The 15,418-nt window shown below is 32.4% G+C and overlaps 1 protein-coding gene across 2 annotated transcripts in view; it reads right to left on the bottom strand.

Moving 5' to 3' along the window:
- Positions 1-649: 649 nt before the first annotated feature.
- LOC108904429 (ras GTPase-activating protein-binding protein 2) overlaps positions 650-15,418 on the bottom strand; it is a 31,822-nt gene continuing 17,053 nt past the window's right edge. For both annotated transcript variants that reach the window (XM_018706982.2, XM_018706981.2), the window contains exons 5-7: positions 10,548-10,838; positions 6,961-7,211; positions 650-1,725 (exon numbers count right to left, since the gene is read on the bottom strand). In XM_018706982.2, the coding sequence (XP_018562498.1) occupies positions 1,438-1,725; positions 6,961-7,211; positions 10,548-10,838 (830 nt within the window). In that variant the 3' untranslated portion in view covers positions 650-1,437. The remainder of the gene's footprint in view (positions 1,726-6,960; positions 7,212-10,547; positions 10,839-15,418) is intronic.

Consider the following 15,418-nt stretch of genomic DNA (forward strand, 5'->3'; position numbering starts at 1 on the left):
CTTGACATAATATTTTCCAACAGGTTTACTACTTCGGAACGTAGCACTTTTCCTCAATTATTTTTTTTTTATCAAGCCAGAAACGTCGGAAATTAAGGCTGAAAATGAATGTAAAGTTCAACCGGCAGTCATTTAGTGTAGTGAAGATCTTAATTCATTACATTTTGATAATCTTTTTGAAATTTTTGTTTCAGATCAACCAACTTCATGTAATCTTGGAAACCGCAGACCGTGAAAGCATGGCGACATTTTTTACACCGGCAATAACAACAGTGTGCTGCCAGTCGATTTATATTTATAAAGAAATTTGTCAGCTCACCTCAAGATGTATACTTTCGTATAAAACAAACCCGGATAAAATCGAACAGATAGTTATTGGGATAATAATTCCTAAAATTCGCTTATTTTTCCGATGTCTACTCGGATATTCCCCCTTAATTTATATATAATACTATTTTCAATTTTTTTACAGTAGGCCATGAAATTGAGTTAAATCAGAAATTACGCATGGCCACACAGATCTCGAATATTCCATGCTGAAAAAATATTTTTAAAAATCAATGTGTTGTAAAATACCAAGGCGGTGCTGCTGAAAGTGGAACGCACTGCAAGTAAAAAGCATTTTAATGAATAAAACTTCACAAAAGACTTACTGTGGACAATCGCATCACTTTATTATCATCAACATCGTCAACCACAATCTTAACCTGGCGATATTTCAGGTGGAAAGCACATAATTAGCAGCACATTTTGTACACGTAAATTTCAATTTCTAAGTTATTTACAGCTAGCCTATCCAGCGGTTGTAGGAAGGAAGAATATTTTTATAATTGTTCCCCTTTCACACAAAAAATCAACAACATAGTATTTTCGATCTATTGACTGGTCAACTGAAACAATAATAAAGACCGAACAAAAAAAAATTAAAGCATGTAATATTTTTACAGAGCCTAGTTACAGTTTAAATAATTGTACATAAATACTAATGTAAAATATAAAATAACAGGTATGTAATACATAGTATGACCTGTGGGTGACAAGCTGTGTAATATATTTAATTTCAAACCATCGAAAGGGAGCATTGTCATGGGACTTAACACTCAAGGTCACATTAAGTTGCCAGACATTCTACATAAAATGAAGAAACAATCCTAAAACTTATACAACACAGCCAATAAGTACTTCAAAAAAAAAGAACTACAGTTAACGATTGGTGGATCGTACGATAGAATGAAAAGCAACGTAAATCTATGAGTTTCTGAAATGGTTTGAAGTAAATACACTGCAGCTAACAGTCCACAATTGGCACTAATATTTTAAACAACAGCTCCATTTCTCAGACTCAGAACACTGTACACATTCCATACACTATTCTTACACACAAAACTAGAGCAACATTAAGTGTCTGTTACTCAGTCAGACATTATGAATAAGAGGTTAGCGACGGTTATATGTGCTCGGACCACGGTTAGGTGGCCCGTTGCTTCGGTTGTTGTAAGTGATGTTTCTGTTGTTCGGGCCACCCACCCCACCTGGCCCTCCTGTGCTGGGTCTGTTTAGTCCTCCGGGACCGCCCATACCCCGTCTTTGACCGTTGTTGTCACCTCTACCTCTGTTATTGTCTGTGCTCGGACGACCTCCTCCGTAAGTTGGACGATCTTTTGTCTTCTTCTCTTCCACGTTTAGGAGAGTGCCGTTTTTGTCATCCTTTGGGTAATAGATCGGCTGAAAAGAAATTATTCCTTCATTGGACGATTTGGAGAGTGATGTAAATTTTACGAATCTTTTTAAATTATACTTTAAATATAAATTCATATAAACAGGTACCCAAGCTCATAATAGTTCAACCAGCAAAAACTGTCAATTAGAAACTTTAATAAATCATGAATCCTGTAGAAATGATTAAACATTTCCATAAAACTGCTTTAATTATATACAGACTAAAAAAATTTGTTTTTTAATAAAACTCATCAAAGTCAAACAATATTCTTCCATACCGAAAATTTAAGTATGCAAATGATATCTAGACAAGTCACCTAACTGCTGATATTATGGTAAAACAACTACAAAGCATATACACAAAGTAAGAGCAGTAAGATTCTGATGCTCTCTGGTTTTTGTTTTCGACAAAGTTGGCAACACTGGCTTCAGTGCCAAGGAAACAGAATACACGTTCATTTGTCTGTCAGTAGAGAACTGTTGTTGTAGTGGAGTGTTGGAATGAATGCAGCTATTCCGAATCCTGTCAGCTGCGAGGTGAGGAGCATAATCCGATTTCTTCTTGCAAAGGGAAAGGTGCTGTTCCAGATTTTTAACAAAATCAAAACTTTATGGGGATGATGTGATCGTGATCGATGAATCGTACTAATGTGTACAAGTAGTGTCGTGAGTAAAAGCTGGCAAAACGGCAAAGCGAATGTTTGTGATGATCAAAAGAAGGGGTATTCCTCAATAGTGACTGAGAGAGCCGAATTATTATTAAAAGTATACAGGGTGTGTCTAAAATAGGGTTCCAAACTTCTGCGGCGTTTATAACTCATTAAAATAAGACAAAAAGTTCCTATTAACATGTGCCCTAAAACGCACCCTTAGGAAGTTATATGCCCTTCAAAGGGCTCAAACAAAACTGTTTTTTTTTTTTGTGTTATTATGGGTATTACATAACTATTTACGTTAAATAACATGGGCTACTCCGTTTTTCGACATGTAAATCATATGCGTCCCATTTAGGTTGGTGAAGGGGGTTTTCGGCCCGTAATTTTTATTATTTCAATTTTTTTACAATTTTCTCAACAGATTTATAAAATCTTAACAATTTTACGTAAAAAATATTATCTTTGTCCACATCGATACTTCCAATGGTTTTCGAGTAAATTGAGTTTGAAAATTACTCTGCTCTTTAAGTTATTAAGCCAAAAATTACAAAAATCTGTTTACCATGGCAAATAAAAGACTGACGTTGCCACAACGATTAACAATTTAAGTTATATTATAAACTGTCAATTGAGCTTTGCCGTGTTTAATATATTTATTAAGTGATCGGAACCTTCATAACTGCAATTTATTTGAAAAAAACCAGTTTTGTTTGAGCCCTTTTAAGGGCATATAACTTCCTAAGGGTGCGTTTTAGGGCACATGTTAATAGGAACTTTTTGGCTTATTATAATGAGTTATAAACGCAGCAGAAGTTTGGAACCCTATTTTAGAAACACCCTGTATACATACTTTTAAATAGTCGAGTAGTTGAATTTTATGGAAATAGTTCACCATTTTAAAAGTATCATATTTATTGAGGCCTCTAATAGAAAATGTCAAACTACTATGCTTGTATTTGATTTGCAAAAATAATTTTCTATTCTGTTGTCCGAGGGTTACATTATAACTCTATGGTTCACATGTTTACTTTAGTATTTACAATTTTTATAGAGTGATACCTTTTTCCATATTATTTAATTAAAAAAGTTATTGTTGAAAAATTAGTACTAACTATTTTTGTTTCAATCAAATTCATCAAGTTTAGAACAGTTTAGAAAAGAACAGAACAGACTAAACCGTTTAAGAATAAGTTTATGAAGTAATTCATGAAGAACTTTGTGAATAAATTTATGAATAAATTGTAATGTAAAATGACAAGATCACCAATCATTAAAAAAATCTTTCTCGTTCCAAGTTGATACCATTAACAGTTTAAGAAACACATTTAAATTTTTGGGGTAATTATAAAAAAAACACATTAGACATGGGATAACATAGCATAGCAGCTATTAATTTTTATGGATCACAAAAAATTCAGGTAGGCTTTGCTGCCCTCTCCTATGTCGAATATACCGCTTAACCTTAAAATTGACGTACTTTGCAGGATTTGAAAACAAAAGACTAAACTTTATATAGACCGATACAAATAATTTTGCGTCCGAGATAGTTCTGTCCACAAATGCGCTCTGTACAAGACAAAGGGAAGCTCCAGGTAGACACTACCCCAAATCGCCGCATCAGTCTTATTCCTTCTAGCCGAATGTATTTTTTCCCAATCTAGTCAGGTTCTACCCCGAGTCAAAAACGCCAACTTATTTGTGTCAGTCTGTACTTTTGTAAGCATTAAAATTTACCCAATCATTATTTAATTTATAAAAATTGTGTGATTTTATAACAATAATTTACTGGTATTTGAATGGAAAACATAGTGACAAAACAATGTTTTTTTTTGCAGAAACGGTTAAAGCATATTCCACACTTGTGGTATTTGTCGAACACCGTACAAAATTGTGTGTTGCTTTTTCACAAAAATTAAAAATTTATTGCTGGTACTCAACAAATACTGTATGTATGGTGTCCACTTAATGTTATCGACATGGAACAATATTTTACTTTGAAAAAATTTAAAACAAAATATTTATCTAAAAAAATTTACTTCAAATTTTTGTATTTCGTAATGTTGATTTTTGGAAAAAATATCATAGGAACTCGTACATTAATTTTATGAGTAGAAACAACAAAATTTTTTGTTTATATTTTCCAGCAATTTAACTATCACTACAGGGACGTTAGAGACATGAAAACGTGCTTAAAAGGATCATTATCAGTGACGAATCGTGGTTTTAGTTATGATCCCAAAACAAAACAACAGTCTTTACAGTGGAAGTTTCTCTCTGAGCCACGGCCAAAATACATGTCAAAATCGGAGCATTATGAAGTTGTGCACTATGAATATGCTCCAAGAGATCAGACGATCAACAAAGAATTTTACCTTGAAGTTCTGAAAAGATCTGTTATGAAGTGAGAAGAAAACAACCACATTTTCAGACAAGCGCAACTGCTTCATCACCAGGATAACGCACCAGCACATTCATCAAACCTTGTGCAACAGTTTTTGACAAAACACAAGTTACACAACTTTGCCAGTCTCCGTACAGTCCCAACGTAGCCTCTTGCGACTTTTGACTCAAAGGGCACCGGTTCTACGACACAGAGACAAATTCTGAAAACTGACTTCCAGAACTGGTTCAGGATATGGAAGTACGGATAGGGGCCTGTTGTTCAGTGGAATGGGAATTATTTCAAAGAATGTCCTGAACTGGAAGACGAAGAATAATGCAAGCGTGGAGTTATGAACGTAGGTTGGACACAGCTTGTATACAGGGTGTAACTTTAAGTGGGGGTCAGTTTTTTTATGGGCAATAGTACGTGCTTCCCTGAATATGAATCTGAACTTTTATTTTACTCAAATAAAAAGTCGAGTTATAATTAGTTTTTTAAACTGCACTTTAATTATTATTATGTACGCCGCCACAGAGTAAACCAGCACTCCCGGAATTTAATGTATGAAGTTGTATCCTTCACTGCCGGCGTTGCCAGTTGCTTTATACCAACTACATTGAGCGAAGTTAAAAAAAATTTAGCAAATCAGATTGTTTTTGTATAATTTACAACTTGTTATTTTAAAGCCACATTTTTTTGATATCATTGTAAACTTGTAAAAAAATAAAGATTTACAAGATTTATTAAATATTAACTAATATTGGTACGTAGATACGTTACTAATTGTAAATAAAACTTATTTGTGTTGTAAAATAATTTATTTTTGCCGTTTTAAAGAACTAACAATAAAAAATAAATGAAAATACTAATCTGATTAATATGAAAAAATTTTTTAATCCTTTCAAGTTTTTATAAACATTTATATGTTACTTACTGTTTTTTAAGCAGCGCATATTTTACTTTTGAATATCAGTGTTAATAACCTATAACAAGGGTCGGCAACTGGCGGACCGCGGTCCTGGTCCGGACCGCGGAAGGTAAAATACTGGACCGCCTAAAATTTTTTTAAAGTATAAATTGCCCAAATAAATTAATTAAAAAATGTTTTTTACGATTAAGTGCCAATCTTATCATTTTTTCTAGTATTTTACAATTGTGTGTGTTTTGAGTTCTTAATGGTAAAATAAAAAATAAGAAATGTGAATTTTTTTTCTGGACCTCGTTAAAAATTTTCAAAAGTATCCGGACCCCACCTAAAATTACTTGCCGACCCCTGACCTATAACATTGACCTAGTTTTACGTTACATACAAGTATGTAAGAAATACGCTTACGAAGGGATTGCAGGTGTTCCAATATGATGAGTAAATGTGTTAAATACACTCTGCCACATCAATTTGGCGGAATGGGATTGGCCAAATATATCTTCTCTTACATTCCTGTTTAGTATTCGATTGTATTGTTTTGTGAAAAGCTGTTCGTATAATACCTTTGTGTGGTGTAAGTGTATAACCTAAGCCTATAAAGGTATTTATATCAGTGATTAGTGACGGTACAGTGTATTGTCTTTTCTTTTTCAAGTTTTAAGCGATATTATGAAAAAGCATCAAGAAAGAGCTGATATGATTAGAGCCTACTTTCTGTCCGAAGATTCTACTACAAGACAATATCAGGTGGATTATCCCAGAGCGGTACCTCACAGCGGGTGATGTGAAGTGAAATTTGCTTTTTAATAATATTTTCTTTAAATTATGAGATTTGGCAATGATGCATAGCCCAGTTGTCAATTGTGCAAGCGCTGTGACTAACACGTGCCGTTGTTTGAGGTCACACTAGTTTGTCAAGAGGTGGGCTAGGAAAATTATTAAAAAAAAGTTTTATGACGGAATTTGAAAAAATAAACTATTGACACGCGTTTCTAAAGGTCAAAGGTGGCGCCTCTGTGTAAATATGCCCCCACTTAAAGTTACACCCTGTATTAATAAAAGTGATAAGAACTGTGACAATTTTATTATCGAAATCGTATGTGTGAGTGCTTCCTAAGCCAACTTAAAAACTGAAGCCGGATTGAAAAGATTTATAAACATTTATTTTACTAATTAAATGATTTAAATCAGTTTCTTATCACCTATTCTTGACGACACAATTGTAAACGAATTTATATTTAATATCATGCACAAAAAATATAGAAAATTAATCTAACCTTGGCTTGCAGGCACGCCTGTACTCCTATCTGTGTTTCGTACGTAATGAATCCGTAATTTGGTGGAGCCCTTGCACCTGGTGGACCTCCTACTTTATTAGGTGGTTTACTATGTACTCTCAAATCTATGATAGCTCCGAATTCACTGAATATCTCCCGAAGTTCTTCCTCAGTGGCAGTATGCGGTAAGTTGCCCAGAAACAGTTGATTTACGTCATTGAAGCTCATGCTTTGCGAACGTCTTCTGTCATCTGTGATGTATGTAAAAAAAAAACAAATTAGTTTTAAGAATCACCAAAATAAAAAAAAACCAATTATGAAATATACAGCATTTACTTTATCCCTTAATGAATGCAGTTTTCGCTTTGCATTATTGATTTCATATAATTTATAAAAGTAATATAAGTTTGCACACTTACAATTCTTGAATGTGATAAAATGTAGGGCGTTATATTATTTCACTAATAAAGAAAGGACCCCGCACAAACCTTATGGAAAATGGCTTTCGGTCAAAATGGCTGAAATTGAAATATGATATAGCTCTCACTTTCCTGAGCAAAAGTTGTCATGGGCCCAAAGCGATCCTATGAGTAGGTTTAAAGATATAGAGCTTTGAAGCTAACGATTTCATAGCAAGGTGCTCAATATAAGTGCAGGATAGGTGTATGTATATCTCCCTTTCTATACATGGTGAGTCAATCTCAATTGAAGACCAAATAGACAAGGCGAAATCGGCGGCTTCGTATGAAAAAATTAGTGGATTCGATTTTTTTGCATAATCACCTCCGTGAGATGTCCCTGAATGAGGATCAAAATGTTACCGGCTGGTAACCTGCTCACAATTTTTTTAAACTAATTTTTTTTAAACAAATCCCAAAAATAACTTGTTTTGCCCCGGAAAAAGTTTTATTAGGTATTTCGGGGTATTCTAAACAAAATAGTTCCTATGCACTATGCTCCTAAAATCAACGGTTTCTGAGTTATAAACAATTTAATGTACGAAAAAGTGCAAAAACGGCCATTTTCCAGACTCAAAAACAATATAAAAAAATCAAGTTTTTGATGTTACTAAAGTTTAAAAGTAATCTTTAAACATCCCTTGACAAAATACCGAGGAGTTATTTGGTATAATTACATTGCAATGCGTATTATTTTACCTATTAACAATATACATTTTGCTTGTGCGCCGCGCCGCTCGAGCACTCCACTCTGCGCCGACCTCGTGTATATATATTCATCACCTCACTTTTTGATACATTTTAGCAATGCTGAATTTTTATTTATTAAAATTATTTTTTGTTTATTGATATTATAAATTTCTAAACAGTAACAATAATAATAATAACAATAATAATATATCTACTTTACTTAAATAATATCTAATTTTGAATTTGCGAATATCACAATGAAATTCCCGCACCGCTATAGGTTAAATATTTTTTCTCGAACGTGTGGAATGGGTATAAACTTAGGAAATATTCCATGTACTTCTGATGTCTTTAAACTACATGTATTAAGAGCATAATTGCAAACGTATATTTGGAAAAATTCAATATACTCTAAATACCAAACGTTGAATATCGAAAATTTCGGTTACAAACTAGATGAAAATGGTGCAGTATTACCCATATTTATGTTTAATAATACCTGATCGATTGATGTAAATGTTTGAAAACATGTAAAACTAAAGCATGTAGTTGTAGAAAAAATAATGTTACTTGTGTTATTTATGTGGTTGTAATGCAGACGAATATGAAAATTGTATCCTTAAATAAATATATTTATAAGTTTAAGACATTTTACTCTTTATTTTTTATTTATTTTAAAATATATGTCGAGATATATGAAAAAGTGAGGCGCTGACGGGGTCGGCGCACAGTGGAGTGCCCGAGCGGCGCGGCTCGCAAGTCAAAATGTATATTGTTTAATAGGTAAAATAATAGGGATTGCAATGTAATTACACCAAATCACTCCTCCGTATTTTGTAAAGGTATGTTTAAAGATTACTTTTAAATTTTAGTAACATCAAAAACTTGATTTTTTGTTATTGTTTTTGAGTCTTGAAAATGACCGTTTTTGAATTTTTTCGTACCTTAAATTGTTTATAACTCGGAAACCGTTGATTTTAGGGGCATAGTGCATAGGAACTATTTTGTTTAGAATACCCCAAAATACCTAAATAAACTTTTTCCGGACCAAAACAAGTTATTTTTGCAATTTATTTTAAAAAAATTAGTTTAAAAAAATTGTGACCAGGTTACCGGCCGGTAACATTTTGATCCTCATTCAGAGACATCTCACGGAGGTGATTATGCAAAAAAATCGAATCCACTAATTTTTTCATACGAAGCCGCCGATTTCGCCTTGTCTAAAAGGGCTATGCAATATGTACCAGGTTCGGTCGGTACACAGCAACTCAGCATTGAAATTTTTGAAAAACTTGTACCCATACCCATATACAGGTCTGGTCGAACTAAACGTGGAGGTGGTAGAAATGTATACGCCCAGGTGAAGAATGAGCGCGCGGGCAAACGGCGCACAAACACAGCCGCACTGGGTGACCGACCATAAATTTCAGTTGTTGACAAATCGCCTAGCAGTGCAGAGCAGCAATGCAGAATTATTTTATTGTTTATTTTTATTTAATAACTTTTCTAACCAAAACTAACAACCTTTCCCCATCCTTTCCTGGCAAGGATATGTCCATACCTTCCCGTTAGTTCTTGTCAAACAGTAATATATTTTAATGAAAATGTAAATGTTTTTTCATATGTCATAACCAAAATTTACCATCAATATACTCGTAATAAAATTGTTTGAGGACATAAATAATTAAAATATGTTGTTGGTCAAATAAATATACTAGAAATTTTCTACACATTATATTCAAATTATTATTATTTTTTACCTTTAGCAGAAAACATTTGTAGGGACGTCTATGAAACTCATTAAATTTTATTGCTAGGCGTTTTATACAAGTTCAACTGATTTCGGAAAGACTATAATTTCGATTTTTGTGCAATTTGATCGTGACATTCCTTCCTTTATCCCAACGTCAAATTCTGAAGGTTATTTCTTAGCATTTTCTAAGAGAAATTTTCTCTAAGCTCACAAGTGCAAAGTTGAAGGTTTGTGGTTCGAATCACAAACGGGTCACTTTTTTTTTGGAAAATGTTATTACAAACTTTTACATACAAGTTGTTTGAAAAACTAAGGTACACGGTGTTTCAAAAAATATTATATTTACCAGTCAGTGGGGAGAGCACCACCGCAGGTACACGCCAAAGGCCAAGTCGGCGAATGCCAACTTCTTTCTAGTTAAATTTCTAGTTAAATTTTTATTTTCTATTATTTCTAACTTTCTAGTTAAATTTAAAACATTCGATATTTATCTCACTATAAAAAGACTTACCTCCAATATTCTCAACAAGTAATATTTAATCAAATATGGTAACCATATTAAACTCTATATTCTATTACAGGCTTCATACGGAATTGACGAATAATTGTAGTGTTTGATTGGGATTTTTACTTTTACTGAAATACCTGTCTTAATGTTAAATTACATTATAACGAGGTAGACTTACCAAACATGCCGTCCTCATTGATAGAATTCCTTCCAGGAACGCCCCTTCCAGCATCAGGTCTGGAACCTGGTATACGTGGTTGCTGCTGATTCACCCTAGGAGCATTACGATTGTTTATGTTGTTGTTATTGCGCACTCCAATTCCCTGATTCATGTTAGCAGCTGGAGGTGACAAGGACCTGATTGGTTGAGTCACTGGCATAGAAGTGACCTGAGAAGGGGCGCTAGTGCTGTATGGAATTGTACTACCCGACTTCAGAAGGTTGGCGTATGTTTTAGGTTCATTAGATGCTGTAAAATAAAAATATCCGATAAAACTATTGTATTATAGCCTATTTGTGTTAGACATGATTTCCCATTTTTCTTTAAATTTTAATATGTAATTTACTGTAGCAAGCATACAATGTAGGCAAAAAAGCATTGCCTACTCTAGTAATATCACAAAAATTTATTAAATTTACATTAATTTTTAATCTTAATTTTTTTATTTTTTATTTTTTTAAATCAATATTCCCAATGTAGGTTTCAGCGTAGGTGGCAACAGCAATTTCAATGATAGCCTTTGAGAATCAAAGGCAGCATCTACATATATCGACATACGGAATTACAAGCTAAAAGCATGACAGCGCTGTGTTCTAGGAGATAGAGCGATAGATATGCGTCGAAGCAGAGTTGCCAGATGTGGCAATTTATCGCCATTATGGGGACACAACATACTCGGAGGAAAATTTCATATGGCACTCCCAATTTTTCAGCGATTTTTAATATAATTGTGGCACCTAGCTGTCTGACTTTTAGTCAATTTTATAGATGATGGTAGTAATTTTATTTGTATCTATGGTGTCACTTGTTTTTCCATTATATGGCAATAAAATAATATTTCCCAAAATATTTCATTTTTAAATATTCTCTCAGAATATATAACAATATTTTAACAATTTTATTCTATTTCAAACAGATGGCAATTTTTTTTTATTGTATTTCTATCTAATGGCGATGAAAGATAAAATTTCTCCTTGCATCAAAATACGGAATTTTATCAGTTATCACACGATTGCATAAAGTTTTATTATTTTACAGATTTGTACAAAAAGTTTTACCTTAACGTAATTGTAATAGTCTTACGTGATGTGTTTTAACTTGATAGTGACTTTTATCTTTAAATTTAAATAAAAATGCAGTAGGAATGTGACGATGGTGAAAATTGTTTACAACAGCTAAAAGCAATTCCATTTAGCTCCAATACATTTGAAAACAACATCCTGCAGCACCTTCTTAAAATTGTGCAAAAAAAACTGTTATAGATATTTTAACAATACAGTGGTGGCTCGCCAGGTGACGCAAGTGACGCACCGCTTCACCTAAAATTTCCATTTGGTTGTGCAAGTTAAAATTATTTTAAATTTTATATAAATTTTATAATTTATATTGAAAAATGTATTGTATCTGTTTAATACGACAAAATAAACAAACCAGTTGCGCGGTGAACGACTTCTAAAGAAACATTGCCTTCGTTAAGCGCGAACATCAACCTCGTAGGTACCGTACAATGTATAGTATAAGCAAGTGATATGGATCGAAATCAGTGTGTATTCTGCTTCGCTTCATAGCGTTGTTTACGGTGGTTGTCATGGCAACGAGGCAGCCAACACGGGAGTAAACTACGGCATGGGGGAACGAGTGACGCCGAAATTGAAGCAACGTCGTCCATAGCCTTTAAATAGTTTATATGATATTGGTCGCCCAATGCACGATTATAACGATTCTTTGTTAATATTTGTTTTGTATAATAATTGTAGAAATATTTCCTATGTATGATCCAGTATCTATTTTATTGGAAATGCCATTTTCCAGATGGAAAATTGAGGACAAAATGGATTTTTTAAATTGCGAGAGACCTGTGCCGTATTCTCTTGATATGGAAAAAAGAGGGTCAAAAAAAAAAACCATGTGTACGTTCGGAACTTTCAGAATGAATGGTATTCGGAGTATAAGTGGTTATGTGGAAGTGTTCATTTAAAAAACTTTTATGTATGCCGTATTTAATTGTGGGTTTAAAGTCGGACGTGTGGAATAAGGAAGGATTTAACAATTTTGGGAGTCACGCGAGGCTCTCGTTACATGTACGGTGTGCGTTAATGTTCGCAGAATTCCACAAGCCGAACTAATATTTCTATTTTTTATAAAATCTGAATGAAAATCCTTCTTGTGAACGTCAGTTTTTCGGTAATATTGCAAATGCAACTCAAAATTTCCAGATTCATTTAAAGCCGTTTGATCTTGAAAATTTTCGTCTGCGGCACCTTTTTCCTTTTTACTCTATCAATGAATATGCTTCACCTATTCTCAATGTCACAAGCCGCCCCTGTAGCAATAGGATTTACAACAATCACAAGTTGCAAGCATATTAATAAAATGTTTTGCTGGTCAAGTTTGTTATTTTCAAATGAGAAGAACTTATAGACCAATATCGGTTATGCAGAAGTAATAATTTAAGAAATACGGTAAAAAAAACATGATCGGTCCACAGAGCTGGGTAATTCCTGGTGAAAAAGTAATTAGTAATTACAATTCCCACTTTTTTTCCTGTAATTGTAATTGTATTTAAGTACTTTTTTTTATTAAAGTAATTTGGAATTGTAATTACAGCAAAATTGTTGTAGGAATTGTAATTTGTAATTATATTATTTGAACTATCGAATTACAAATTACTTCTATAAGTACAAATACTTTTTCCAATTACAATTACTTTTTCTAATAATTATAATTACTTTTAAAATCATGCGTATTGCGTAATTGCGTACAGGCTTGCAGACTTCCATTATTTCATTTGAGGAAAGCCTTGTGCCGCGTAAACAATAAAAGGTGATTTGGTGAATTAACAGAGTACATTTTATTTTATTATAATTATTATTAATTTAGAAAATATACGAAGTAAAAATATGTTGTCTATAGCATCAAGTTTTATAAAAATATATATTATGTATCTATGTGTTACTGCTCTTATTTTGTGTTGAGAAAACTTCTGGTTCGATTACTCAGCCTTTCACTCGTACTTGTTCGATTCGTAATTTTTTTAATAATAATTATTGCTTTCCAGTCAACCCAAAACTGCTGTATTCTATATTTTGCAAATGTACTAACAACCAAAAAAAGAGCATCGGGTTGAATTAATTACCTGACCAATAATATAAAATTGAACTGAACTAGTTTAAATTATTAAATTAGGAATAAAAATATAAAAATTCTATATTAGAAAATGAATAAGAATAATCTTTTCATTTTAGTATCAATTCTAATAAATAATGAAACGCAATATTACACAACACTTTTAATTTAAATTTTTAACTTAACTTTTTCCTTTTTCTCTGTTTGGTCACTATAATTTACTTTATCATAAAAGTAATTAGAAAAGTAATTGCTAAATCCATTTTTCATGTAACTGTAATTAAATTAATATAATTCCTTTTTTAAAGAATATACTTTGTAATTGTAATTAGTTCCTTTTTTTTTAAAGTAATTTGTAACTATTTTTAAATTACAAGTAATTACCCAGCTCTGTCGGTCCAAAAATCATTTGAAATATGCCCTTTCTTTTATACAGCTTTGGGCTAAATCGAGTTGTTCATTTAGAGAAGAAATAGAATCACATCATTTTAAAGTAGATAGAAATCTTAATATAATCAGATTCATCGATATAACTTGATTTTTGGGGAATAGGGGCAATTTTATAAAATACATGCAACTTTTAGCCAATTATGATTAGTGAAAAACTGCCATATTGTATATAATTTATAAAAAATAGTTGTTGTTAGCTTTGCAATCACATTTTCAATAGGCTTTCAATTAAATTTTTTATGACTGAAATGAAACTAGTAGCCAGTGTTCATTAAAAAATCCTTGCAATAATTTTATAATAGGCAAGTACATGTACCTATTATTTTTTTATTTCACTTTTAATCAAACTTTTACTATTGCCAACCTCACTTGCAAGGCCACCGCACGCCACTGGTAATTTGTCAATTTTATATTATACAAAACAAGGACAAAAAGTATTTAATTGCATTAATTATGTGGGGACTATCTAATACATAATCGGGATCATGGCTCTGCTGCGCACCACATTTCTAACCACAATATATCACAACTGGACCGCATTCTAGTTATTGAAAAACAAAAAAACTCGTTTTAATTCTACTCGATACTAACACTGACAAATATTCATAAATACTATTAATATTCACAAGTGTACTAATATTTACCGAAGCAGTCTTACATTAGAGAAGGGACTTTCGTTCTACAATTGCATAAACATTTGTGAATTCTACAAATATTGGATAATAAAATCTGTCACACGTACAGCTTAAGTGTTGATTATTTTGCAAACAAAGCTAGAGGATTCGGATCGTTTAATGTGTGTTGATTTAACCTCAACATGGTGTTTAACAAAATACATTGAATGTTTAGTTAATTTTATCGAAATCGGAAGCGTCAGTTATAGAGAATAATTTCAAGTCAACCACAAACAGTAAAAACTTACAATGGGAATGAATTTACAATTACGCTTGGTACTACCAATTAAAAAATATGTTAAAATCTGGGCGAGTTTGTTGGATACAAACCTTTACCTCACAATTATACCATTAAAAAGATTAGACAAAACTGTTACAAATACAAAAAAAAGATAATTATAAAAAATATTTAGTTGCTTTTGTATGGTTTAGGCAAACCAGACAGTCATATTGACCAATTACAATAACCATACATAAAATGAATGTCAATATTACAGAATGTATACTTTTTTCAACAATTATTTAACATGGCATCATTGAATGTACCTTTATGTTTCAGTTAAATAATTATGATTTTAT

Source organism: Anoplophora glabripennis, unplaced genomic scaffold (genome assembly GCF_000390285.2).
Source record: "Anoplophora glabripennis isolate ALB-LARVAE unplaced genomic scaffold, Agla_2.0 scaffold65, whole genome shotgun sequence".
NCBI lineage: Eukaryota > Metazoa > Arthropoda > Insecta > Coleoptera > Cerambycidae > Anoplophora > Anoplophora glabripennis.